General features: G+C 41.7%; 4 protein-coding genes across 6 annotated transcripts in view; 1 reads left to right on the forward strand and 3 right to left on the reverse strand.

Annotated features, from left to right (window-relative positions):
- Nucleotides 1–397: 397 nt before the first annotated feature.
- On the reverse strand, nt 398–2,027 carry LOC134656514 (small ribosomal subunit protein uS19). The gene is made up of 4 exons (XM_063512074.1): nt 1,938–2,027; nt 1,699–1,784; nt 1,243–1,465; nt 398–591 (listed from the first exon to the last, which is right to left on the reverse strand). Exons 1-4 carry the CDS (start codon nt 1,944–1,946, stop codon nt 466–468), a joined length of 444 nt encoding a protein of 147 aa, XP_063368144.1. The 5' UTR covers nt 1,947–2,027; the 3' UTR covers nt 398–465.
- Nucleotides 2,028–2,313: 286 nt separating this feature from the next.
- LOC134656564 (tRNA-uridine aminocarboxypropyltransferase 2) lies at nt 2,314–3,653 on the reverse strand. Its single transcript, XM_063512121.1, has 2 exons — nt 3,330–3,653; nt 2,314–3,020 (listed from the first exon to the last, which is right to left on the reverse strand). The coding sequence occupies exons 1-2, from the start codon at nt 3,410–3,412 to the stop codon at nt 2,348–2,350; spliced, it is 756 nt and encodes a 251-aa protein (XP_063368191.1). The 5' UTR covers nt 3,413–3,653; the 3' UTR covers nt 2,314–2,347.
- A 2,170-nt stretch (nt 3,654–5,823) lies between these two features.
- LOC134656503 (aldehyde dehydrogenase, mitochondrial) lies at nt 5,824–22,736 on the forward strand. Its single transcript, XM_063512063.1, has 11 exons — nt 5,824–5,925; nt 8,020–8,168; nt 8,704–8,800; nt 10,882–11,050; nt 13,976–14,124; nt 17,090–17,192; nt 17,665–17,841; nt 18,713–18,831; nt 19,477–19,641; nt 21,413–21,547; nt 22,566–22,736. The coding sequence occupies exons 1-11, from the start codon at nt 5,827–5,829 to the stop codon at nt 22,734–22,736; spliced, it is 1,533 nt and encodes a 510-aa protein (XP_063368133.1). The 5' UTR covers nt 5,824–5,826.
- A 3,225-nt stretch (nt 22,737–25,961) lies between these two features.
- The window catches only part of LOC134656458 (uncharacterized), a 34,357-nt gene continuing 32,592 nt past the window's right edge, over nt 25,962–27,726 (reverse strand). For all 3 annotated transcript variants that reach the window (XM_063511991.1, XM_063511993.1, XM_063511992.1), the window contains exons 14-15: nt 27,084–27,268; nt 25,962–26,521 (exon numbers count right to left, since the gene is read on the reverse strand). In XM_063511991.1, the coding sequence (XP_063368061.1) occupies nt 25,978–26,521; nt 27,084–27,268 (729 nt within the window). In that variant the 3' untranslated portion in view covers nt 25,962–25,977. The remainder of the gene's footprint in view (nt 26,522–27,083; nt 27,269–27,726) is intronic.

Consider the following 27,726-nt stretch of genomic DNA (forward strand, 5'->3'; position numbering starts at 1 on the left):
TATCGCTTCGAGAAAGGATGGTACGGCCGTGCGTCTTTGTTTTGCTCGACTTGGCGGGGGCACTGCGTGCCCCCAGATAAGGGAAGTCAATTTGGTTTGTTTTCCGATAGGTACACGAATGACAAAAATTAGTCACAGCAAAAAAACGGCTGCTTTTTGTAGTCATTATAGAAGATCAATACCACACCATATAAATAATATTGACTCGGAACAGAAACATTACGTATTCTCGACAATCTGAGTAAATACTGTTTGGCTTTTCGGTTAACTAGAGGACTTTTATTGCCTTACAAAACATACACCTTTTGGCATTTCTGGTGTTGAAAGGTTTCAAATTTGTGGTTTTCGAATTTAGTAACTACATCTAAAGTTTGCATTTTGTAAAATAAAACGTATATTAGTACAAAAGATACTTTATTGTAATCTCTTGTACATTTTTTCCACTTAACCTAAAGGGGAGCCACTCTACTTGAGCGGGATGAACCTGGAGCTGTGGGTGGCACCAATACCGGGCCTACCGTGCTTGACAGGCTTGTATGTGACAGAGAACTCTCCCAGGTAGTGGCCGATCATCTCAGGCTTGATTTCAACCTGGAAATAAAGCAATTTATTTTTCATGAAATGAAGTGATCCACAAAAAGGTTAAGGTGGGTTATTCCCACTAGTTACCACCAAGTTGTTACCAGTGGTAACTACTGGGATATTTTTTACCACTGGTAACTACTGGGAATATTCCCAGTAGTTACCACCAAAATTTTGTTAAGAGTTAAATACAAATAAAAACAGTATAAATATGTAATAAGTTACTCATAAGCACTCATCACAAGTGCTTATAAGTAACAGCATTAACTTTACATGTAAAAAATAAAAACGTGCAGGACAGTTTTTCATAGCACCAAACTTTGGAGACTTGCAAAGAAAACAAGAGGCAGGTTTGTCATCAGAAAAAAATTATAAATAAACTATCACTATTGGACGATTAGTCTAATAGTCTCAGATATTTTGTTTGATTACTAACTCATACATAAACAAAGATTAGCACATATTATTCAGTTGCAATAGACAAACCCCCCAGGTTTTATGGGGATAGTTGATTGCTAGAAATCATTTTAAAATGGGGGAAAATCAGTCTTAATCAGTTAAGTAAGGTAATAATATCAAAAATATTAGGAACTGCTACAGTTTTCACAAATGGTCAGTTTTCTTGGTCACTGGTGGTATGTAAACAATACTGAATATTACCTGATTGAAGGTCTTGCCGTTGTAGATACCAACAATGGACCCAACCATTTCTGGGACAATGATCATGTTGCGCAGATGTGTCTTGACAATCTCGGGCTTCTCATTGGGCGGCGCCTCCTTCTTGGCGCGGCGCAGCTTCTTCACCAGCGCCATCGGCTTGCGCTTCAGGCCACGGGCGAACCGCCTGCGGGCGCGGGCGTGCATGAGCTCCATAAGTTGCTCACTGAAAAACAATAATTTTGAGGTTAGGTTAACAAAAATGATTAAGCTATTTTAAGTGAAACAACCCCTTTTTTAAGTTAGGAGCGTCTGCATTTAGAGAGTAATAGGAAATTTTGTTTAAAAATTTATTAAAATCACGAATATGACGCTCCATTGCGGCGATTTTTTATATCATGTTTTGCTAGGTAGATCGGATTCAGACTACTATATATGTAATTCTATGGGTGTACTTACTTGGGCATGTCAAGAAGCTGATCGAGATCAACCCCTCGGAAGGTGAACTTCCTGAAGGTACGCTTCTTCTTAAGAGTTTCGTCGACCTGGAAAACGTAAACATTGTTGATCACTTCTGTGAAATAACCACTGAAACTAATATGTTTATAGCATCTGAGAATACACTGCACTTAGTAACGCATTTGGCAACACGATTGTGAAAGTAAAAACGGATTATATTCTTGAATTTATAAGCTAACCTCAGCCATGTTTCCGATCTGACAGCACAGAAAACCGAAAAGAGAGAAAAAGACGTTTGACAGCTTGATCTGACAGATGACAATATCCAGTGTTGCATGCTATAAAATTAAAGCTGTTGTAGCTACAGTAAAAAACGTTTCAGGCCACGGCGATTATTTCACACAAACGATATTCACGTAGTATCTTCTTAGTATACTCCGATGTAAGTAGTTTGTGACTCCGATTATTCCTATTTGCATTATTTGACACATGTCACTCACAACAGCAATACAACGTAATATGTCTTGCACATCATCCTAGGATTGAATATAATTAAGCAAAATTATAGAGAAAAAAAATCTGATTAACTTTATTTATTTATCCATCATATCATATGAAACACTTATAAAAGTAATATTTATAGTAATACTTAATCTAAATTTAGAACAGTATCATTTGTAGACCTTAATAGCCTAGATAATCGTTTTCCTATCAACTTAGGATATGTTCTAGTTTTCAATAGAAACTCCTTTGACTGGTGAGTAACAGCGCCATTGTCCAACTGGTATTGGCACAGCTTATGTAAAGGTTGTACTAGTTGATCTCTGTATTTTGGATCCTTCTCCAATTGAGACAAAGCCTCTGCTGCTGTTTCCAGTGTACTCAAACAACCTTCAGTTGGTTGCGTTCTTATAATATAGCTACTTACTGTACTAGTTATTAATTTAACCTGCCTTATATTATGTAAAATAGGACTGGAGGCATAGATAGCCTTAGCTTGGGGCCAGGTACCATCTAACAGGACAAGATTGTATGAATCATTCTCATTAACTAAGTCATTTATATCAATAGCAGTTTTGCTAGGATAGAGTAATATTGTATTAGGTTGAGTTAGGATGTTTTCCAAGTTGTCATGTCTTGGTTGTGGGAACTTTTTTCCTTTGAAGATAAGGCACTTGTTTTCTGCTAAACCCAGCTGGAGCATGGGGGCGGTCCGGAGGCAGCGTTTCTCCTCGGCAGGGTGCTGCAGGAGAATGATGTTGCTGCGTGGTTGTAACCTCTCAGGGGGAAGGGCTGCACACCAACACACTACTTCTGGCCTCCTGAAATTCAAACAACACAGTTTAAGGTCAATGTGGCGAAGACAAGATATAAAATGTATTGCTGGAAAGCCCGTCGTAGGTAAGAACCTCTTGTATTTGCATAAGTTTGTTGCTCAGCCAGAATGGAAGAGCTTTATTATTTTGCTTTAAATACTCAAATTCTATAAGTGGAGTGGAGTGCTTTACCCACATGTGTACAAACGCAAGAGCTTGTTGGCGGTCTTCACATTGATCTTACTCTATTATAAAATAAGTAAAGAATAAACAACAAGCTTCGTTGAGACTCCAGTTAGAAAATGTTATGCTTACTTGCAATTTTGACATAATTCACGCATATGTGGTGGATCTGCAGGTATATTAGAGAGGTCTTCCCATACATCTTCTTCTTCCATGCTTAAAGCTTTAAGACCTTTAGGTTATAAACATGAAATTGTCCAAAGAAATTCACGAATAATGAATGTCGGAGAATAGTGCCAATATTATATAGGCTTTTAGGTGCTTCATGTTCAATAATAATCGCGGTTTTAATAAAGAGCTGAAGTATAATTAAATGTGGGTCAAACTTTAATATGATTAGATGTACCTAATCAAAAATTAACAAACAAAATATAATAAACTCTGCAAACGACACACCACGAGTTTTACTAAAGTTGACATTGACACTGACAGTTGTCTTACTTGTCTTATCTGTTGCATGTCGAACACCGTACGCAACTATTAAGAAAAAAACTTTTGTAATAAGTTTGCATGGCAAGTCATTGCCAACCAAACAAAACATAACGTCAGTGCTGTTTAGCTGTCAAGTCCACGTCGAGTCAACTGTTGATTTGCTTTTTTGTTTGTTTTGTTCATATATGTATTTAGATTTCTATTCACAGCGCAGGCTTCGTCATCATACAGAAAGCTCATCCACCTCAGGTTTCGTCAAAATAAATGCATATTTTCACATATGTCATCCGCAACACGCATCGTCAAATTTTAAAGGAAATTGGTCATTGGTGATTTCTATTTAGATTAGTTTTCATTGTTTTGTAAAGGAGTGAAACGTGATAAATATGAATGCATTTTGGTGAAATGCCACCGAAATAACGGTTTATAACATGTGCAAATGTAGGAATAGGGTTAGTCGTGAAAATCGTACTATAAGGATATTTATGGTGAAATTTTCCATGGGTGAATGCCGGTAAGTATTGCGTATTGCTTTATATACTTCGTCAACCAGATCTTGACAGTAGAAAAGCAAAGCAAGTAGGCGGCAAATTTGAAAAATGTAGGCATGAAGGGATATCGTCCCATAGAAAATTTGAATAGGGATGATGACTGATGTTGAATTTTATAACAAAATCTAGTAAAATAGATAGCAAACGAGCAATTTATCACAATAATGTGCATATTAAAATAAAATATTGAAAAATTACAAAATTACAGGACCTGAAAGTTTCAAAATTTAAGTTTTTTTTAACTTCCAAAAACGATAAAAGAAGGGTAGAAGAAGAAGAAGAAGAAGGGTACCATTCGATTCCTTACATTTCATACAAAAAAAATATTGTATAGCAACTATATACATAAACGCAATATTTCACCGACAAAAACGCAATTTTCTTGTTTTGTCCATACTAAAAAAAGGGCGATGACGTCACGGCCTCAGGCCGTTTTGTATAGGGCGTTTCGCGAATGAAGTGTGACTGTCGGACTTTGACTACAATTTCTGACTTTTGTGTTACTTTAATGCAATGGGTCCCATATAGACATTTGATCCTAAAAACAAACTCGATAAGATAAAGATAAGATAAAAGATAGTTTATTCAAGTAGGCATAATTACAATGCGCTTATGAACGTCAAATAAAGCTAGGTAGACCGGCTCGATCGATTGATACCATAAAAAAAATTAGTCATGTAGCCTATTTCGCGCCTTTTTTTACTGACAAGATTTGGTTGACCAGCTATATACTTTTAGCCATATTTCGGTCCAGCGGGCTTTAAAACTGAAGAAAGTTTCATATTTAGAATAAAATAGAATTCTTTATTGCGAATCCATGGTGTATTTCATATCCATTTTCATTGTGTACCTACTCTTAGACTCTTATTATCGATAAGTGCAGGCTTGTTTGTATATCCGTGTAAATAATTAGATAAAATAAGTAGAATTTTGAGACAAGTAGCAATAGGAGCATGCAATACGACCGTTATAATTCTACGAATATTTTTAGTGGAAAATGATCTACCATCAATCCATTTAAAAATTCTTCAGTCACCTATACATCATACGACTTTTAAATCCATAACAGACTACCACACCGCATCGCGACCTTGGTGCGGTTAAGATTTAAGGACGTAGCTATAAATTAGAGCGAGAAAGAGATATTTTGACCGCTCCAAGGTCGCGGTGCGGTGCGGTAGTCTGTTATGGCTATTATGAACCTAATTTCAATTACGAAAATTGTTATCATGAGCCTATATTTAAACGCTCTCCATTTTATCGATATCGATAAAAAACGCAAGCGTATAGCATACAATGCATACTACACTATTTAAGACTGTTATGTTATTATTGTTCTTTGATTTGACAGTTCATTGGCGCACATGTTGTACATGTTGGTATTGATTTGCCATGGAAACTGATTCCATTCGCTAGTATGGGAGTCCCGCCTCTTAAAACGTAGTGGTTATTTTATTCTCTTTTGCATTCAGATCAGACCATTCTTCATTCAGTTTTGAGTTTGCATTCATCTGATCAATCAGTCGCCGGCCGGCTTCTTTGATTCGCGTGCTTCTTGTTGGAAAGGAAATAGGTATCAAAATATCATGTTGCGAAATATTAGTAAAGTTGTATCGCAAAAAGCGAAATTCGGCACAGCTGCTGCACCGGCACCTCATAACAACCCAGAAATTCTCTACACCGGAGTAAGTTTAAATTTACTAATACGGAAATTGATATTATTATCTAAGACTAACTATATCGCCTTCTCAAATTATACACGTACACAGCCGGACTCTCAATTCTCGATAAGGATCCACACTTGCGAAAATCCTACACAAACTAAATGTTCCTGTCCAATTATAACAAAAGTAGAAAGTACAAAATATCTGGGTGTTATGGTTGATCAGCGTTTGACTTGGCATGCACACACTGAAAGCATTATGGCAAGAACCCGTAAACTTATCTGGACCTTTAAAAACCTTAGACATGTAGCCACTAAAACACTCCTAAATCAAATCTATGTATCACTAGCGCAATCAGTACTCGCTTACTGCATTACCGTTTGGGGCGGTGCTACCAAAACTAAGTTCCTAGAGCTTGAAAGGGCTCAAAGAGCACTCCTAAAAGTTATGTTGTTCAAACCCTACACATTCCCTACTAGCGACCTATATATTATCTGTGACCAATTGTCTGTACGAAAACTCTACATACTTCAGCTCACACTAAAAACTCATAAAAATACCAATTATAAGCCAGACACAAAAATCTCACGCAGAAAAAATAGCGATGTTTTGATCATTCCGACAGTAAAAACTGCATTTGCTAGGAGGCAACAAACTACACAATCTGCCTACCTATATAACTTCTTAAATAAACATATTGATATTTATTCCTCTTCCAATTTCGAGTGTAAAAATAAAATAATAAAATGGCTAAAATATAAAACTTATAATGACATAGAGAAAATAATATCTAGAAACTAATGTAATCGTATTTAATTCATTCACTCACACATACACAATCAAACACACACACACACACACACACACACATACACATACGCCCGCGCCCGCGCGCACATATTTATTATATAAAATATTCTTACCATTATTATTAAGTACTTACCTATTTCGTACACTAGTCGCTGGACTACTGTTCAGAAAATAACTGGAATTGTACCTATTGTTGCATATACAGTTTTTAGTTTTTAGTTTAATATCAATATTTGGCATGACACCTACTGTTTTTGTAATTCTAATTCTAATGTTTAATTGTAATTGCTTGTTATCTAATGTTAATAGCATAATAAAATAAAATAAAAAACTAACTGTAAGTTACCAACAGTGGAAGAGCGGTATTCTCTTAATACAAGTATTTACAATACTTAAAAAGAGGTACCAGCCCAATTATGAAAAATTGTATGCTACCAAATAAATAATTTTAATTTTTTTTTTTAATTTTTAATTTTTAATCATGTGTTATGAACATGAACTCACATTCCACTAAACTTTACGAATAACAAACGAAATGTTTCAAGGTTACTTCGTTTTTGCCAAGCATAAAGCTTAAGAGTGGTAATGGTGGGTAATGGTAACTGCTAATAATAACTACCTATAATAAGTAATTCAAACGCATGTTTATTTTATACACTTAGCAAATTTATAAATATTAACTTGTTGTCTTGTAGCTTATCTAAATGTTATAATTAGATTTATAATTGCAATGTTATCAATTTCAAGTAAGCACTTACTTGTAAATCTTGATGAATTTCTAATTCTTGATTCCATATGTCCAATACCTAAAGGCTTCGTCACACAGGCGCGTTTTTCGGGCGCGGCGTGAGCGGGGCGCGCTGTTTTTACATATAAAATGCTCACGCCGCGCCCGGAAAACGCGCCTGTGTGACGAAGCCTGTATTAATTTGTTTCTGTAACTCGAACTTGAATACTACTACTACAATAAAAGTATACTTTTTTTTCTATGAACCTGTGTGATGTGTGATAAAATACACATTCACACTGTTAACTATTGTTCACAGGAGTGACAAATTTTGATTTGAAATTGTATGACCCTTTTATTCAGTTAGATTATTTTAGATACATTTTTATCATAACTGTTTAATCATCCTTCACATTTACATAAAATTTATGCGTTTTATAATAAATGTGATTTGCATCATACAGATCATTAGGTAGGTAGGTTTATAAGTACAAACATATCTCAATGACACAATGGTTTATATATTTTTTTTCATACCTTCATGTATACAATAAGGTCAATAAGTTATATTATTTCAGCTCTTCATCAACAATGAGTGGGTGAAGTCATCAGACGGGAAGACCTTCCAGACGGTAAATCCGGCCAATGGCAAGGTCATTGCGGACATCCAGCAGGCGGGCCAGGCTGATGTGGAGCAGGCAGTGCAGGCCGCTAATGAGGCTTTCAAGTGAGTTCGAGTGATAGGCTAGCACTAGAGGAGCTACTGGTCACATCAAATAACGAAAGGCAATGCCAGGATAAGTGTTGTGGCGACCTGATATGGACCAACTGACTGACTGGCTGACTGACATACATATTTGGAACTATGGACATTTGAATTCAAAATTAGACATGAAAATGACACGACAAAATAAGATCAGTTCACGACGGACAGCCAGACAGACTGTTCCATAAGCTTAGTGATTCGGTCCCCAGCAATGTTGGGTTTTTAATTTTTTGGATGCTGTGGCTCTACATTAGTAACACATATTACTTAAACAAAATTTCAGTTGCCCAAACTTTATTGAATTTGTAATTTTGAATAGCTTGGCAAACTTGTTCAAGGGTCCGCTTAAAGCAGATTTGAATTGTTCAGTCCAACGACCAACGCATAGGTGGTCTTTTACGCGGCCCTTTTACGGCACAACCAGACATTCTATTCTATGTCAAAAAGAAGATACTAAATAAATACGGTTGATAAATAATACCTAAATTGTTCACAGGCTCGGGTCTCCATGGCGGAGAATGGACGCCTCCCAGCGCGGGTTGCTGATCAACAAGCTCGCTAGTTTGGTGGAGCGCGACTCCACTTACCTCGCTGTAAGTCTATTTCTACCAAATTATAGGTACAGTGGGCCAAGAAAGTCGTCTACCAGTTTTGACAAAAGTTTCTGCGAGATCTAACGATCGCTAAGGTTGACAATTGTCACTGACATAATATTATTGCAAGGGGAAATCGACCTTGTTGTTTCATGACGTTCAAACGAACCTCAACCGGGTGGTAGACCACATTTTTGGCCGACTGTACCTATACTATGCCTATACCATTGCTGAATCTAGGTCTGTATCTGACCCCTTGGCATGTATTGCGTTGTCACGCGTCAAGTTTGGAAGTCGCGCGCGACAATGCAAGTCATGCTAAGCGGCGTTTGCTCTTGGGATTACCGGATTGATTGGCCGTTGCGTAGCGTAGCCCGTAGATACAATCGTTCATCCATACTGTTTACTGACAATTCTCAAAACTTATTGCAAATACAGTAGTTCTACAGATGGCCATTTATAGTGTTGTTAGTTGGCTGGCCCGCGTTTTCCACATTGACCCTAGACTAGAGGTAAGGGGTTATCCATTAATTACATCACACGAATTTCTAGGTTTTTTACCCCTCCCCCTCTCATTGTCACACTTGGTCACATTTGGCAAAACCCTCTCCCCCTGGCGTGACGTCACATTTTTTCAACGAAATCGGGAAATCGAATTAAGTAGGTTGTACCTATTATATATCAAAATATTTTGAAAAAGTAATTTTATAACCCAAAACTGATCAGGAAAGAAAATTTAAATAATAAAAATGATTATCGTTCCAAAAACTTGTTGTTTAACTGTACTAACAGCGAATTAAATAATTTAAATAAGTTAAAGTGACGTCACAAAGTTAATGACTCCCCCCTCCATTTTCTTGACCCCCTCCGCCACCCCTAAACGTGAGATGTAATTAATGGATGACCCCTAATTAACAACAGTAATATTATCTATACATAGATATGATGTATGATGTATGTATATATGTAAATATATCTATTAACTTGTGTGATGAATAAAAACTATAATCTATGATTTTATCTATATCTATCAAATAATGTAAACCCGAGGCGGTAATATATTATATGGGGTCGAAGATACGTAATGTTTAGGTATTATCTTTTCCTATGCAAAACTAGTTATGAAAAGTTGTTAGACTCGTCGAGTGTCCGTTTTTACAATAGCCGGGTGATTCTTAAAAAACATAACGCTTAGATTTCCGATATTTCCCTAATAATCGAGGCGTCTACGGTCCGATTACCGTCAATACCTAATTGGGTACATATGTATTGGGCGGATCTCAATTCTATTTTTATTTCTGTTCTTTTATTGAAGCTAGGAGTGCATAGTATCTGAAACACCAAAATAGCACCCGACGGGCCCGAAACATGTCGCCAATAGCGACTAAAAATTCAAGTGAGTGAAACCGTTGTCGTCTAAACAGTTTAAAATATGTCTCACGAAAGTTTAATTTCGACTAAAATAGCAATGGAGAATCACCCAGGCACAGGTCGGACCGGTCTAACCGTCTAGTCAGTACAGATTGGCAAGACTACATTTTTAAAACGTAAACGTTAACGTATAGACTGCGTTTATGATCATTTACCTACATCTTCACATTTCTGCGTCTAGAAGAATTCGAATCAATGATATGATGATATACATTACCTATCTGCGTTTGGTATATAGCTGTTTATAAAACGACTTATCGATCAAGGTCTGTAAACTCTGTAATAAATAATTCGCGGGCTGTATGATAATTGAGCTAGTTAGATACCTACTCCTGATTTACCGTACATTCGACTCTTAGAAGTTGATGCTCCATATCCAAGTGTAGTCTAAGGAACGCATACTCTGAGCGCATTGACGTATATCTCAGGACTGGCCTTACGGGCAATAAGAGTGGGGCAAGGGGCATGAATGGGGCCAGTACAGCGGTGTGACACCGCTACAACGCGATTGGTAGACGAGTTCGGCGTGGCGATTGGTCACTAGTTGCGTAAGACTGCACGATTGGCTCAAATACGTGAGTGACACCGCTGAACTAGTACCATCGCGGCAATTCAAACGCAGAAAACCGACTCCTATTCTCACCCCGCAGAGTTTGGAAACGCTCGACAACGGCAAACCGTACCAAGCGAGCTACTTCCACGATCTGGCGGCGGTGGTCAAGAGCCTGCGGTACTACGCCGGCTGGGCCGACAAGAACCACGGGTACACTCTGCCCGCCGATGGAAACTACTTCGCGTACACCCGTCCCGAACCTGTCGGTAAGTGCAAGACACGGACAAGACATCCTCTAGACCAGGGATCGGAACCGGTTTTTTGCAAAAACATAGAAATAACCATATTTTTCGAATTATTTTATACTCGAAATGTAGCACTCAGTTGTGTTTGTAGGTTACGACTTCGTTTTATTAGATTGCCCAATTAGAAATGAAGTAATTAGCAAAGAACGAAAAAATACCGTTTCCGTTCCCATACAAAAAATACCGGTATCCGATCCCTGCTCTAGACTGAGCATAGTAACGCTACCCCCTCTGCCACAAATATACGGTAGTTTTACTCCATCTTCGAGTCAAGTGTCAGAATCGCGTGCCGTGATTGGTGCGTGTCTTTGAACGGACCAATCACGGCACGGGATTCGCTCACCTCGTCCCCCGCACCCCAGTATTTTTGGCAGCATCGGTTTCATGAATTGAAAACTCCGTCTAGAGGATTCCTGTCTATGGTGCAAGATATCAGTTACTTATGTAGGTTGACGACAGCTTAACCATTAAAAACCTTCGTTGCTACTCGACTTGGCTGAAAAAACACTGGCCCATCCTCACGGCGAACGGCCAAGTTTTAAGGGGCCCACAGATTACCAGTTCGCCGGACGATATCAGCCTGTCAGTTAAACGCAAAAGGCGACAGCTCCGAAGAACTGACAGACTGATACTCGTATCGTCCGGAGGACAGGTAATCTGTGGGCCCCTTTACTTACAATGTTCAACACGATGTAATTCAGGATGGTAACATTTACGCTATCACTTTGTCTCGTGAATCAGAACGGTTAAACTTGGGTACGGTATTTTATTATGCAGTTTTATGTGTGCTTATCTTGTGGTTTACCGCAAACATTTGAGGCTACAAAAGAACAAGTTAATATTAATTTAAATTACCTTTTTTAATAAACTATAATATAATTTAAAAATTATTAATGTTCAAATGATGTCCTTGTGTTCCATATCTGTGATTTCTGTATATGTATGAGTACCAGTCTCCTTTTTTCATCAAAAATACAATAAATTGAATATTACATCTAAACTAGAACTAGAAGGAAACATGTAGGTATAGGGATTCAGAAGCTAAACTTGGATAGGTAGATACCACAGATAGCGCACCGATCTTTTTTTGTTTGGTCTGAACACATAATGTGATTATGTAATGTATGTTTATCCAACTGAAGAGATAAGGAATAACATATCTTTAGGTATTTCAAACAAGTACTACTGTCGAATAATTGTGTAGAGTATTGTGTATTGCCGCTACAGAGCTGCAGTGCAGTGTGCGGCAGCGTTGCGTGTGCAGCACGTATGCCGTAAACATATACCTGAACTTGCACGTAACCCAGTGTGAAAGGCGTGCCGAGGGCGTACCGCCAATTTACCTGCCTCTTTACCGCTCTTACAAATTACAGCGATAGAAAGGCAGACAACGATGTAAATTTTTCGATATTAGCGGTTAGGCCACCACGCTTACAGTGACATATTGCTGCACACGCCATCGGTGTGGCTCGGCCTTTATGTGAAATTATCAGCATGAGTTTGCAATAATATTAGATAACAATTTATATTAACTGTTTTGCAATCTCGAGCGATAGGTCAGCTAAAGGTCTGGCACGGTAATGCAGCATAAGGAAATGGATAACTTATTACTTGCCTATTTTTAACCGCTGAGGCACAACGAGTGGTGTTTTATGTTTGACGCCAATGTCTGTCTGTCTGTCTATGGAATCGTAGCTCTCCCAACGAATAGGCCGATGTCGATGCGGTTTTTGAAGTGAAAACTTCTTTAGCAGCGCTGGGCACTTTTTGAGGTGGGGAAAAAATGATAAACTCGAGACAGCGTAAGGCGATCACGCGTGACCGTAAGGAGCGTAAGGCGATCACGTGACCGTAAGGGGCGTAAGGCGATCACGTGACCGTAAGGGGCGTAAGGTTTAGATGGCCACTCATAATTTAGATGGCATTTAAATCAATAAAGAAAAATTCAATGTTATTTGACATTTATGTTGCTGACTCCTTTTCAAGACTCTTTACCTATATGTTCAAATAATTTGACGTTGTCATGGCAGTATGTAAATAAACATGTCAATGAAAAAGTGTGATCTTATTTGAGAATGATAATAATGTATAATAAATAAATAGAATACCTCCGCTAAACGTATGTTACCGGGCGTCGGTAACATAGAGAGGTGAGTTTTCACTTCTATCGGCACTCCCGGAGTGCAACCGTTGTTGCTTGTTTTTAATTAGTTGTCGTGGTTTTTAATTTAATTTCTAAATCTTACTTTCAAGTTATCGTTGTTATTTTCATAGATAATATACGTTGAGCAGGATATACCTACCTATGCTTTCATACATAATATAATGTCTACAACAGATTTAACGATTATGACTTTTCATATTATGTCTTTAAAGTCACGCGAATCGTGTATATATAACTTTTTTATGGGGTTCTTAAGTTTGTGTAAATATTTAGCAATCGATTGCAGTATAGTTGAATACACATCCAAGACCAAACTCTCATTAGGTAGTATTTGTTATAGTTGCCATACATATATGTAGCGTCTGATGATACAATGAGCGTGGTAAAACCTAGTAATAACATTTTGCACGCGATGTCGCCGCATTCATTTCTAGTTCCTCTTTACTAGTCTAGCTAGATCTAAGTTGGTAGTTATCTTTAGTAAACAAGTACCTACTATTAGGTAGTTGTTTATGTGCTAGTAAAACCAAAACATAACTTTTGAAGTAGGTATCTTAACTTTATTTTTGCTATGTCGTCATTAAATAATTTTAATAATTTCACAAAATAATACAGTCTAAGTCTATCTTAACACGGGTAATAATTTGCTTAAAAAGAGGTACTAAATACTATAATGTTATCTGTAATTTACTCTTGATTGAATAAACAATTGTGATCATCAGGAGTATGCGGTCAGATCATCCCGTGGAACTTCCCCCTACTGATGGCGGCGTGGAAGCTCGGCCCGGCGCTGGCGGCCGGCTGCTCGCTCGTGCTCAAGCCCGCTGAGCAAACCCCGCTGACGGCGCTGTACATCGCACAACTCGTCAAGGTACTGTGGTGATCCCACTCTGATGTGGAAGCTCGGCCCGGCGCTGGCGGCCGGATGCTCGCTCGTGCTCAAGCCCGCTGAACAAACCCCGCTGACGGCGCTGTACATCGCACAACTCGTCAAGGTACTGTGGTGATCCCACTCTGATGTGGAAGCTCGGCCCGGCGCTGGCGGCCGGATGCTCGCTCGTGCTCAAGCCCGCTGAACAAACCCCGCTGACGGCGCTGTACATCGCACAACTCGTCAAGGTACTGTGGTGATCCCACTCTGATGTGGAAGCTCGGCCCGGCGCTGGCGGCCGGATGCTCGCTCGTGCTCAAGCCCGCTGAACAAACCCCGCTGACGGCGCTGTACATCGCACAACTCGTCAAGGTACTGTGGTGATCCCACTCTGATGTGGAAGCTCGGCCCGGCGCTGGCGGCCGGATGCTCGCTCGTGCTCAAGCCCGCTGAACAAACCCCGCTGACGGCGCTGTACATCGCACAACTCGTCAAGGTACTGTGGTGATCCCACTCTGATGTGGAAGCTCGGCCCGGCGCTGGCGGCCGGATGCTCGCTCGTGCTCAAGCCCGCTGAACAAACCCCGCTGACGGCGCTGTACATCGCACAACTCGTCAAGGTACTGTGGTGATCCCACTCTGATGTGGAAGCTCGGCCCGGCGCTGGCGGCCGGATGCTCGCTCGTGCTCAAGCCCGCTGAACAAACCCCGCTGACGGCGCTGTACATCGCACAACTCGTCAAGGTACTGTGGTGATCCCACTCTGATGTGGAAGCTCGGCCCGGCGCTGGCGGCCGGATGCTCGCTCGTGCTCAAGCCCGCTGAACAAACCCCGCTGACGGCGCTGTACATCGCACAACTCGTCAAGGTACTGTGGTGATCCCACTCTGATGTGGAAGCTCGGCCCGGCGCTGGCGGCCGGATGCTCGCTCGTGCTCAAGCCCGCTGAACAAACCCCGCTGACGGCGCTGTACATCGCACAACTCGTCAAGGTACTGTGGTGATCCCACTCTGATGTGGAAGCTCGGCCCGGCGCTGGCGGCCGGATGCTCGCTCGTGCTCAAGCCCGCTGAACAAACCCCGCTGACGGCGCTGTACATCGCACAACTCGTCAAGGTACTGTGGTGATCCCACTCTGATGTGGAAGCTCGGCCCGGCGCTGGCGGCCGGATGCTCGCTCGTGCTCAAGCCCGCTGAACAAACCCCGCTGACGGCGCTGTACATCGCACAACTCGTCAAGGTACTGTGGTGATCCCACTCTGATGTGGAAGCTCGGCCCGGCGCTGGCGGCCGGATGCTCGCTCGTGCTCAAGCCCGCTGAACAAACCCCGCTGACGGCGCTGTACATCGCACAACTCGTCAAGGTACTGTGGTGATCCCACTCTGATGTGGAAGCTCGGCCCGGCGCTGGCGGCCGGATGCTCGCTCGTGCTCAAGCCCGCTGAACAAACCCCGCTGACGGCGCTGTACATCGCACAACTCGTCAAGGTACTGTGGTGATCCCACTCTGATGTGGAAGCTCGGCCCGGCGCTGGCGGCCGGATGCTCGCTCGTGCTCAAGCCCGCTGAACAAACCCCGCTGACGGCGCTGTACATCGCACAACTCGTCAAGGTACTGTGGTGATCCCACTCTGATGTGGAAGCTCGGCCCGGCGCTGGCGGCCGGATGCTCGCTCGTGCTCAAGCCCGCTGAACAAACCCCGCTGACGGCGCTGTACATCGCACAACTCGTCAAGGTACTGTGGTGATCCCACTCTGATGTGGAAGCTCGGCCCGGCGCTGGCGGCCGGATGCTCGCTCGTGCTCAAGCCCGCTGAACAAACCCCGCTGACGGCGCTGTACATCGCACAACTCGTCAAGGTACTGTGGTGATCCCACTCTGATGTGGAAGCTCGGCCCGGCGCTGGCGGCCGGATGCTCGCTCGTGCTCAAGCCCGCTGAACAAACCCCGCTGACGGCGCTGTACATCGCACAACTCGTCAAGGTACTGTGGTGATCCCACTCTGATGTGGAAGCTCGGCCCGGCGCTGGCGGCCGGATGCTCGCTCGTGCTCAAGCCCGCTGAACAAACCCCGCTGACGGCGCTGTACATCGCACAACTCGTCAAGGTACTGTGGTGATCCCACTCTGATGTGGAAGCTCGGCCCGGCGCTGGCGGCCGGATGCTCGCTCGTGCTCAAGCCCGCTGAACAAACCCCGCTGACGGCGCTGTACATCGCACAACTCGTCAAGGTACTGTGGTGATCCCACTCTGATGTGGAAGTTCGCCCCGCGCTGGCGGCCGGCTGCTCACTCGTGCTCAAGCCGGTTGAGCAAACCCCGCTGACGGCGCTGTACATCGCACAACTCGTCAAGGTACTGTGGTGATCCCACTCTGATGTGGAAGCTCGGCCCGGCGCTGGCGGCCGGATGCTCGCTCGTGCTCAAGCCCGCTGAACAAACCCCGCTGACGGCGCTGTACATCGCACAACTCGTCAAGGTACTGTGGTGATCCCACTCTGATGTGGAAGTTCGCCCCGCGCTGGCGGCCGGCTGCTCACTCGTGCTCAAGCCGGTTGAGCAAACCCCGCTGACGGCGCTGTACATCGCACAACTCGTCAAGGTGCCCTAGTGATCCTACTTCTTATGTGGTACCTCGCCCTGCGCTGGGGGCCAGCTGCTCGCTCGTGCTCAAACCCGCCGAGCAAATCATACAACTCAGAAAGGTACAGTACCTCGTAGAGTACCGCGTAATCCTACTTCTGACGCAGAAGTCGGACTCCATTACTGCTCGCTCGAGCTCAGCGAGCTGGGCAAACCCCGCTGACGATGCCATTTAATTCACCGAAACTGTCACTATGATCCCACTTCTGATATGCCCGAATAGCTACTTGCTACTTGTTTCTCTGGTTACTTGTTCTTTAAACATTTTATCGCAATTTAGTTGAACGATTTGGAAGCATAAATTAATAATAGTTTTTTGCAGGAAGCCGGATTCCCCGCTGGCGTGGTGAACGTACTGCCGGGCTTTGGAGACGTCGGTGCCGCTATCGTCGCGCATCCAAAGATCGACAAAATAGCCTTCACTGGTAAGATATCGTTTTACAGAATATTTCTAAACAACCAAAGCTTTAAGAGTCCATTTGGCACAGAATAATAAACTTACATGCCAAAAATCCTTATGAAATTCATAAAGGATAAGTTAGGTCCTTTGAATGCTCCATAATTCCACATCATACTAACTTATCCTTTATCTGCATTTGTTCCGGAACCTGCACACATTTTCACTCACCTATCACCTTTTAGCATTTATTGTAGGTATAACGACGATAGGTACGGTATGACGGATTTTCAGCAGCCCACAAAAAAGGCTAACGCGATTTTAATGTGTCTCTAAGGGCTGATTTAGACGGCGCGCGAACTCGCATGCGATTTTAGTTACACTGCGGACCGTCGGTTACGTCGAATTCAACCGACCGATGAAAAACCGCAATGTAATGAAACTCGCATGCGAGTTCTCGTATCGTCTAAATGAGCCCTAATATTTGGTATTACTCGCAGGATCAACGGAGGTCGGCAAAAAGATCCAGCGCGGCGCGGCGGAGTCGATGAAGCGCATCACGCTGGAGCTGGGCGGCAAGTCGCCCAACATCATCTTCGCGGACGCGCACGTCGCCGCCGCCGTGGAGCAGGCGCACCACGCGCTCTTCTACAACATGGGCCAGTGCTGCACCGCCGGTGAGGGGTTTAACCACAGACAATCCAACCTCTAGACATAGCATAGTCGCGCTACCCCCTCTGCCACACATACGGTAGCGTCACTCCATCTTCGAGTCAATCCCGTGCCGTGATTGGTCCGTGTCTCTGAACGGACCAATGACGGCACGGGATTCGCTCACCTCGTCCCCCCGCACCCCCGTATTTTTGGCAGCATCGGTTTCATGAAAGAATTGGCCTAAGCTCAGTCTAGAGGTTGGATTGTCAGTGGGTTTAACACATTCATTGCCACCCAGCCAAACAAGACATCCGCGACAGGCCACAAAAATTTCTTGATATTAAGGTGTAGTACCACGATCCCGACTATCGGGTCGTCCGGCCTGGGAACGAAATCATAAAGTACCCGATAGTCGGGTTTTCGGTACTGAATGTGTTAACAGCGTTTTTAGCTGCTACATCTACTGACTGCTCGAGCTAACGTCTCCTCCGAGGATACTGAGGACTATCTGTTTTTGCGTCGTCTTCGTCTAACGATGAGCCGCTATCTTGCCGTCGATCTATATTACACATATATGTTGGGAAAACCTAATCTGTTGTCCTACTTTTTTCTCATAAAATACCATATCTGGATATGCTGCTAAATTGTAAATGACCATTCATGCTGGTGGGAATTAAATTATAAAACCTCAACTCCTCGCCTCGGATGCCTCATACAAGCCAGCTGTGATTTTGATCTAGAATCCATTTCCAAAGACAAAGGCGTTTGACGCAGTTGTTTTTCCTATATTTTTAATAAGCGTAAGCCTTCACAACACAAGCCTTCTTGAGCTTACTGTGGGACTTGGTCAATATGTGTAAGAATGTCCTATAATTTATTTATTCTTATTCCCAGGTTCCCGTACTTTTGTGGAAGACAAGATCTACGATCAGTTCGTGGAGCTGGCGGCGAAGCGCGCCGCCAAGCGCAAGGTCGGCGACCCCTTCCATCACGAGACCGACCACGGACCGCAGGTACACACTTATTTCATTCACATTTTGCATTGAAATCTATAAACCAACTAAAAAAGTCCTTCGTATTTATATGGTTTTTATATATCATGACTGTAATCGACATAAAATAGCTTCGACTAGGTAAACTACTACAGTTTGTATATACATTTGGTTAATTTAGCGAGTGAAAGTCTAATTTACAAAATAAGTATTAAAATTACATTAGTTATATAAAACTTCACATTACTTATTACATACTACATTTCTACAAATTACATAACACATAAAAAAACACAAGTCAAAAACAAAGCAGTCAGCAGTCAGTCAAAAATCCCCCCCCCCCCCCCCCCCCCCGCGACATCCCAGGCGCAAAGGTGCCCAAAACGCTCGCCGCATTACCGCGCTGAATCGCGACGGACAACCTCTGCACCAGGACTGACCCGGAGCGGATCCAGGCCTTACAAAAACATATTTTAATACAGGCTAAAACTAAACCAGAAGCTCTAAGTCACAATTAGGTTTCAGGCGTCCTTAATTTTGGGAAAGGAGAAACAATGACACCTGTACCCCTCGTTTCCCAGGACCTCTCAAATCCATACAATTCCGGCTCATATTGGAGCCACTGGGATCTGACAGGTTAAACTAGACGAGTATTTTTGTTATAAGATCGACGGCGAGCAACAGAACAAGATCCTGGGCCTCATAGAGACGGGCAAACAGCAGGGAGCCAAGCTCGAGACGGGCGGCTCCCGCGCCGGGGACGTTGGGTACTTCGTGCAGCCCACCGTCTTCAGCAACGTACAGGACCACATGGACATCGCTAAGACTGAGGTATGTGACCCAGAAGATTTAGATCCAGATCAGGGATGTTGCGAATATCCGCATCCGCAACCGCGGAACTTCCGCATTATTTTCAACATCCGCATCCGCATAAAATCGATGCGGATTTAATGCGGATGCGGATGTGGAACAGTTCGGTACAGGAACGTCTTAGCATCGGCGTAAGTGCTAAACTGCTAGGTAATTTAGTCATTAGCCAAAAAACCTATTAGAAATTAGCAGTCAAGCGTGAGTGGGACTTAATGTACGGAACCCTTGGAACGCGAGTCCGACTCGCACTTGGCCGGTTTTTTTAAATAAAAATGACTAAAATGTAATATTTGACGTTTTTTATGTACCTATCTTGACATCCGCATCCGCATCCGCGGATGTGAGCCTTTAAAAATCCGCATCCGCATCCGCGGATGTCAAAAAATCGGCATCCGCAACATCCCTGATCCAGATTATCGCAGTCCCCTACCAGGTACTCCCATGTTAAAGGCCGGCAACACACTTACAACCCCTCTGGTGTTGCGTGTGTGATCGCTTACCATCAGCTGATCCATCTGCTCGTTTGCCTCCTATATCATAAAAAAAGGTACCAGCGATGATCACATCATGATGATCAACTGTCTCTGTTTAGCCCAATGGTTGACTGGTAGAGAATGCCTCAAGACATTAAGTCCTCCATTTGTACTCTTTTTGTGTTAATTTGTGCAATTAAGTTTAAATAAATAAAGATATATAATATAAATCATAAAATCAGCGAGTAATCTATTAGACAAAGTAATCGCCGAAAGTCTGTATGTGTTATGGCGCGAGTTTTCCACGTTAAACCCGAAAACCGTGCGAGATGGACATTTACGGATGGTGAACTTGACAGCGATGAGAATAGTTATTTGTACAACAAGAGATCAAAGTTTGATATTTCTTCGAGTGCTTATTTTGAGTCCCGTGCAAGCGAAAGATTCTATAATAGATTCACGAGCGTAGCGAGTGAATCTAATTTAGAATCTTGAGCGTAGTAAGGGACTCAAAAGCGCACGAGATGTAAATAACTTTGATCTCGTGTAGTACACAACATTTTTCACCTCAGCAGTGAGAACATATTAGAGAACCCGACAAATGTATTCCTTCTTCATTACTTACCTCTATTCACTCATGTTTTCTTAAGATATACCAACAATTTAATTTTCACCTCAGCAGCTCTTACAAGGGTACTTTGCTACTGAAAAACAGTGAGCAAAATCGCATTTTGCTCACTGAGTGAGCAAAATCTCATTTTGCTCATTTTGTCCCACTCAGTGAGCAAAATTCGATTTTGCTCACTGTTTTTAAGTAGCAAAGTACCCTTGTTCGAGCTGCTGAGGTGAAAAAGTTCTTTTGTTTAACCTTTTAACCGCCGTAGATTGATATATAAGACATACAAAATCGGGCTCATTTCGCCGCGTTCTCATAAATAAGACAAAACTTCGTACCGCCAGCGACACGAGAACGCTCGATGAAAAATTCAATGGCGGTTAAAAGGTTTAACCTTTTGGACGCCAATGACCTATATATACGCACCGCAGGTCCAACGCCAAAGACGTATAGACCACAGAGCAACATAGACCTAGGTGCATATGCATAAAGTTCAATTTCAGTTTTGACACTTCGGTGACGTGGCGTTTGAGATACAGCTTTTGTGTTTGACACGGCGTCGAAAAGGTTAAAAAAATCATACAAACTGACCCATTAATTGCTGAGGAGTGTATATTTGACCGTTTTAACGTTATGTTTGTAGATCTTCGGGCCCGTCCAGCAAGTGCTGCGCTTCTCAGATGTTGACGAGGTGATAGAACGCGCAAACAACACGGAGTACGGGCTCGCCGCCGCCGTTTACACCAAGGACCTCGACCGCGCCAACTATGTTGTACAGGTAGCTATACCAATACTGTAACCTTTGGAGCGAGACACTGCGATCGGACCTTTCGTTCCCACCTATGGTTGTCGCCTAAGCCAGTCGCGCAACGTCGTGGCCAGCGCGTTACAGCTCGACTAGCTGTCGTCACAAAACAACAGCCATATTAGGGGTACTGTTATTTCTCTATGCCCCTATGAACCTGGGTCACGTTAAAATATTCTGATTATGTCACAAGGGAGCGAAATGACATATTTACGGCGTGAGCGTACGTAGAATCCTAAAATAAATGAAGGATTCTATAATAGAATCCAGAGAGTATCGAGGGATTGATTCTAAAATAGAATATTGAGCGTAGTGAGGGATTCAAATGTGTTACGCCCAAAATGGAAAAAAAAATGTGACACATACTGCTTTTCACATCAGCAAATAATGATGTTTAATAGTACATTATTGTCGAGGTTCGGAAGTAGCTACTTGCTGGCTGAGGATTCGTTTTAAACGGACGACCTTGGGAGTCCGTTTAATTGAATCCGAAGCCAGCAAGTAAGTAGCCTTCCAGCCGAGTCATATATAGTGCTTTTCTCAAAAATGGTGCAAGAAATAGAAATGTTTTACAGAAGCAGCGTTCTAATTTTCACAGAAAAAAGTAAAACCATTAAAAAGATTTGCTTTGCCACCTTTAAAAAAAAATAGAAGTGTATTTTTCTGCTGAAAATACGCCAACCTATTTGAGACACCTAAATAGTCGCGGTACCAACATTATAATAATAAGTACTGATTATCTGTTTGGCTGTTCAATGGACCCATGCCTTCATTTCATATGGCCATTTCAACTTTTAAAAAGTTTGGAACTCGTTAAATAATGAAATTTGTATGCGACATTGCAGTCCCGAAATCGAGACTGCAATGTTTTTAACTTTTCAATTTTTTGAATGACCATAAACTACGCACTTCGCGACCTATTTTTTAACCGGCAACGTCGACTTTGCCGTCCATTTTTGAGAAAAGGTACAATGTATTGTGTTGTTTGCAGAGCCTCCGCGCCGGCACGGTGTGGGTGAACGACTACAACGTGTTCTGCAACCAGGTGCCGTTCGGCGGCTTCAAGCAGTCCGGCCTCGGCCGCGAGAACGGCCCCTACGGCATCCGGAACTACGTCGAGAACAAGTCCGTGCTTGTCAAGCTCACCGCTAAGTACTCGTAGACTACGTAAAATGCAAGTGCCTGTGCCTATAAACGTAAACGATAAGGCTACAGTTTGCGCATGAAGGCTAACGCCCTAAGGCGACAACCATAGGTTGGAGCGAGACACTGCGATCGAACCTTTCGCTCCCAACTATGGTTTTCGCCTTAGGGGCTATTCATAAATTCCGTAATTTCAAATAGGCTACATGACTAATTTTCATTTATGATATCAATCGATCGGGTTCGTTTTTAGGATCAAATGTCTATATGGGACCCATTGCATTAAAGCAACACAAAAGTCAGAAATTATAGTCAAAGTCCGACAGTCGCACTTCACTCGCGAAACGCCCCTCACAAAAGGATAAGTGAACGTGACGTCAAGGTCACTGAGATCCCATCTTGAAGTATAGACAAAACAAGAAAATTGCGTTTTTGTCCGTGAAATATTGCGTATATATTTGCTATTGTGATAAATTGCTCATTTGTAGGAGGAAACGGGGTCATTCGAAACATGATTTAGGGGGGGGGGGGGGGGGTCAAAAATCGACAAAAACAGATGACGTAATTTATGAACAGCCCCTAAACCGAAGCCTGTAGTGGCCAGGCCGTAAGGAATCGTAGTGCTTGTTTATCTTGCCTGGTGCAACCGCAGCGAATATGATTTCGTGCGCGAATTTAAAATTGATTTCTATGTAGGCGTATGTAAAATAACAGATCATTGGCAAATAGCACAAACTTAGTGGTTTTTGAAAACCATTTTAACATACATATTATGCTGTCTGTATATATTTTCTTTGGCACAATATTGTAAACTTCTTTGCTTATAAAATGTGATAAAAATTCCTGTCTTCCGTGTCTTAGTTATTATGAGGCTGAATCAATGCATTTTCGAAAAAGGTGCCATCTCCGTTTATCATGTGCATATGTATTATAGGTTGTTTCCTTGCAATATATTAAGTATATGGTAATAGTTATAGGTACGTATGTACATATGTTCAAGTTTATTTTAATAAATATAAACTTAAAGAGAGAGCTCTTTTTGATTACCGTCTAACCCAACCCAACTGTTTTTTGACCATTTAGTCGATGAAATTTTACGCGGATAGTTCAGGGTGAATGAAGTCCATTATACTTCGTTTTTTTTAGCATTAGAAATAAGGTAAACAATATTGATGTGTCTTTTAATTGAAAAACACATTTTAAAAATAAGTTACGGCAAATATGTAACAATTATGAATCTAATACGATAATTTATATTTTTCTGCTTTCATAAGTAATAGTTTATGATTTTTAAAAAGAGTTTTTCAATTAAAAGACATGTCAAGATCGCTTACCTTCTTGCAAGTTCTTTCTAATGCTAAAAAAACGAACTATACCAGGGAACTACGTATTATGAAACGTTCTTATCTGCATAATCTTTTTTTTTTGAGACTTATAAAAGTTATAAATTAATTATGGAAAGTCAAATTAGGAACATAGGTCACATACATGGAAAACATGCTGTGGTATAGCTAGGTTTTTTCCAGTAGTGTCAATAGTGTCATGTCATAACGTTACGTCCTACTGGAAAAAAGAGTTTTTTAATAACCCTACAGATTTTTTGCACGAGTTTTATGTTCCAGAAGGGGCTCGTCAGTCTGATTAAGAAATATTAAATAAAAAACGTGCCATAAAATCTCACGTTTTTATTATTTTAACAATTTAATTGATATAAAATAGAAACTTTTAAAACTACCCTAAACTTTTGTAAATCAACCTATTATAAAAACTATGATAAAACTTCTTAGTAGTGTAACAACATAGAATAAGTAAGAGTAGATATAAAACCTTTGGCCCTCTCAGATTTCTTTAGACACCTATAGATTCATAAGATGCAGTATCTAAAATGAGTGAGAAATACAATTAAACGAGAAGTAAAACAAGGAAATCTAAATAAATGTACCTTCAAAAGGAACTTTAGACTAATCTAAAAATCACAACAGTGGAATGTATCGTGCCGCTTAATCTAATAATCACATAGCCTTGCATTACAAACTTACTCAAATAAACTTATAAAATGCTAACGAAGTTAGAAGATAAACCGGTATCTTTCAAAAACAGAGCTCGAATATAAAACTATGACTAAGGATGGTATTCCACCTGTCCAATGTGTATTTGCGTCTCACATTTTTTTCTTAGTGAGAGAGTGAGATGCAATGCACATTTGACCAAGAAATTGGACAGATGGAATACCACCCTACGACCTACTCGCGTCACAGTCGTGTAGGCAATTGCGAGGGACGCATTCAGAAAGAACGAGATGGATATGTCGTTAATAGTGGAATTTCATAAAACGGCGGGCCACAAGCCACAATATAATTATGGTCTGATGTCTGATCAGATCAATTAATAATCTGTGATTCAAAAAATATCTAAACACGACCATTATAAAAAAATATGGCTAAAAATGTAAACGAATGAATGAAAGTTGACGTTTAAGCGATATGTCCAGGTTTTGCAGTTGTCCGCCCTTTTTATGAAATGACTAATTTTACGACAGATAAAAGAATTTTGGCGGTGGACTGCGACTGCGACCCTTACCATCACCAGACGACGAATTAAACTATAAACTTAGTTTCATGCGAATCCGCTATCCGATCAATCTGGTCATTTGTAACATAACAAATATTTTTTCAATGATTATTGATTCAAAATATTGCATTCGTTACGAATAAACTGAGAAACTTGCCGAAACAAATATATTCATTCATAGTTCCAAACACGTACCTTCAGTGAAAATATTTGTGCCGACATCATAAACTGAAATTATAATTGATAGCAAAACAACAATTAGTAATTAGAACATAATTAGTGTTAATAAATATTATTATGCTATGATTAACGTTATTTGCACTCATAAATAAAGTTTAAATAAAATAATTATTTTATTTGTACCACGTTAGATAAATACTGTTCCATTGTACTTTTGGTAAATGAGTTCTCTACTAAATTATGAACTGTGAATGCGAATGAATGCCATTCAAAGTCAGCTGCATAGGAAGTAAAAGACATTTATACATAGAGAACGTTCAAGGCGTAGTTATAGATATTTAGTCAGTAAACAAAAAAATATTCAAAAACGCGCGAATCAACGCTTTTGTCACTTTATCAGTCTAAATTTAACGTTCTCGAGATTCAAACTCTAAAATCGAAAGTACTACGAGTACCGAATCTGTAAACAGGCAAAAATAGTTAAGGCGCACCTTTAATCATAGTAAGTGTTAGGCGTCTGTCCCGGGTTCTGGCGAAGAGTCCTTATCCGTGGTGTCTTCGTTCATGGCAGACAGATTTTCTTCAGATATCTTCTCCAAACAACCGCACGTCAGAGAGGAAAGGGTGCTAATATTGCTATTGGCCAAGTCCTCCTCGATTTTCCGCTCGATAAACTCAAAGTCGTCATTCTCCGCTTGACATTTCAAGCACTCCTCAGACGAGGAGTCTTGGTAAGCTAACACGTTTTCTATGTTGAGTTCTACGGCGTCGTCTTTAATAGGTAGCGAAGGAGTGCTGTTGCTCAAGTACTTTTTGTCATCGGTTACGTGTTGGATAAACACCTCAGATTTTGGACGGGCTTTAGTATTGGCTGATTCGCGGCGTTTCTTGCGCGACACGACCGGACTGACGGTGCTACGTTTCTCGGTGGGGAAGATGCGTTGGATTCTCTCCTCGACTAGGGATATGCTCCGTTTGAAGACGACAGTGTCCTGCGGTGTATCTTGCACGCCGTCGATAGCGTCTCTAGATTCGGTGTCGGAGTGGTCACACCTGAATGGGGAAAAGATTAATTTGTAACAAATTATAAGTTTAGTACGTAATTCTTCGAAAACAGTTAAGTACATTAGTAAATTTTATTTACTATGAAAAGCAGGGAAGCAGTTATCTGAAAAGCGCCACCCGTCGCGAGTAGTCTTTGTCTTGGATTAGAAGTTTAATGGAATATTACCTATCCCTTTAGCTGGGTATACATCATTTTGAGTTGTTGAAATTCGAACTTACTGCCAATAGGGAGTATTACTGCAATGTTTTGCCGCCAGAGTGCAGCACTAGCGCCTTTAGTAAACTGTGTTTTGTCAACTTTTCACAGACAATAAAATATGACATTGATACATCAAGGCGGTTTGTTTACAGAGCCTACCGGGAAACGCGAAATATGCAAAAGTAATAAAGGTTAGATAATTAAATTTCGACTCTCTCGTTTGCGGTAGAGCCATAGATTGTGACTGATTGTGGGAGTGGCGCCCCCTACGCAGAGCTTCGCGTGATATTCCCTATTAAGTAAACTTCAATTTAGCATTCCCGCAGCGGGAGTTTGCCAGACGAAGGGTACCTGAAGTAGATGGTGTCGCAGCCGTTTTCCTGCTTGACCTTGATGAGACAGCAGTCGTCGGCCTTCTCGCACAGGATCTCGTGCAGCGAGCCGTGGAGGGGGATGAGCCGCATCTTGCCGAACGTGTCGCCCATCTGCGTCGACAACTCGTCGTCGATGTACAGGTCCTCGGTGCTGCGGGCTTCCTGCATGATGACGAGGATTATCAATCAAATTGTATCGTTTTTCTTGATATTGTAAACAATAGGCTAGGTATAGAGAAAGGGCACTCTAAACCCAGAGGACCGCCAAACATGGAAATTGCTCCACCAACAAGTCGTACTCTTAAATACATGATGATGATGATGATGATGAAATCCAGAAAGAAGTAAGTAGGTCTGCTGATTTTATCTACACCACCAGTTTAGTGCTTTAGTTAGGGTGTGGGTGGACCACCACACCCTAACTAAAGCACAGAATAAATAACTAGGTACAGAAGATTCACTCTCTAACAAAACGCGTCTGTTAGGATTACGACAGATATGACCGCTTGCGCCACGCGCGGCCTATGGCTAGCCATCAAAATTGGTGTGGGATGGATGTACTTAAAGGTACTTGTTGCGACGCGACGAAATCGCGGAGTGAGCCACGCCTGACTAAAGTT

Source organism: Cydia amplana, chromosome 18 (assembly GCF_948474715.1).
Source record: "Cydia amplana chromosome 18, ilCydAmpl1.1, whole genome shotgun sequence".
Taxonomy (NCBI): domain Eukaryota; kingdom Metazoa; phylum Arthropoda; class Insecta; order Lepidoptera; family Tortricidae; genus Cydia; species Cydia amplana.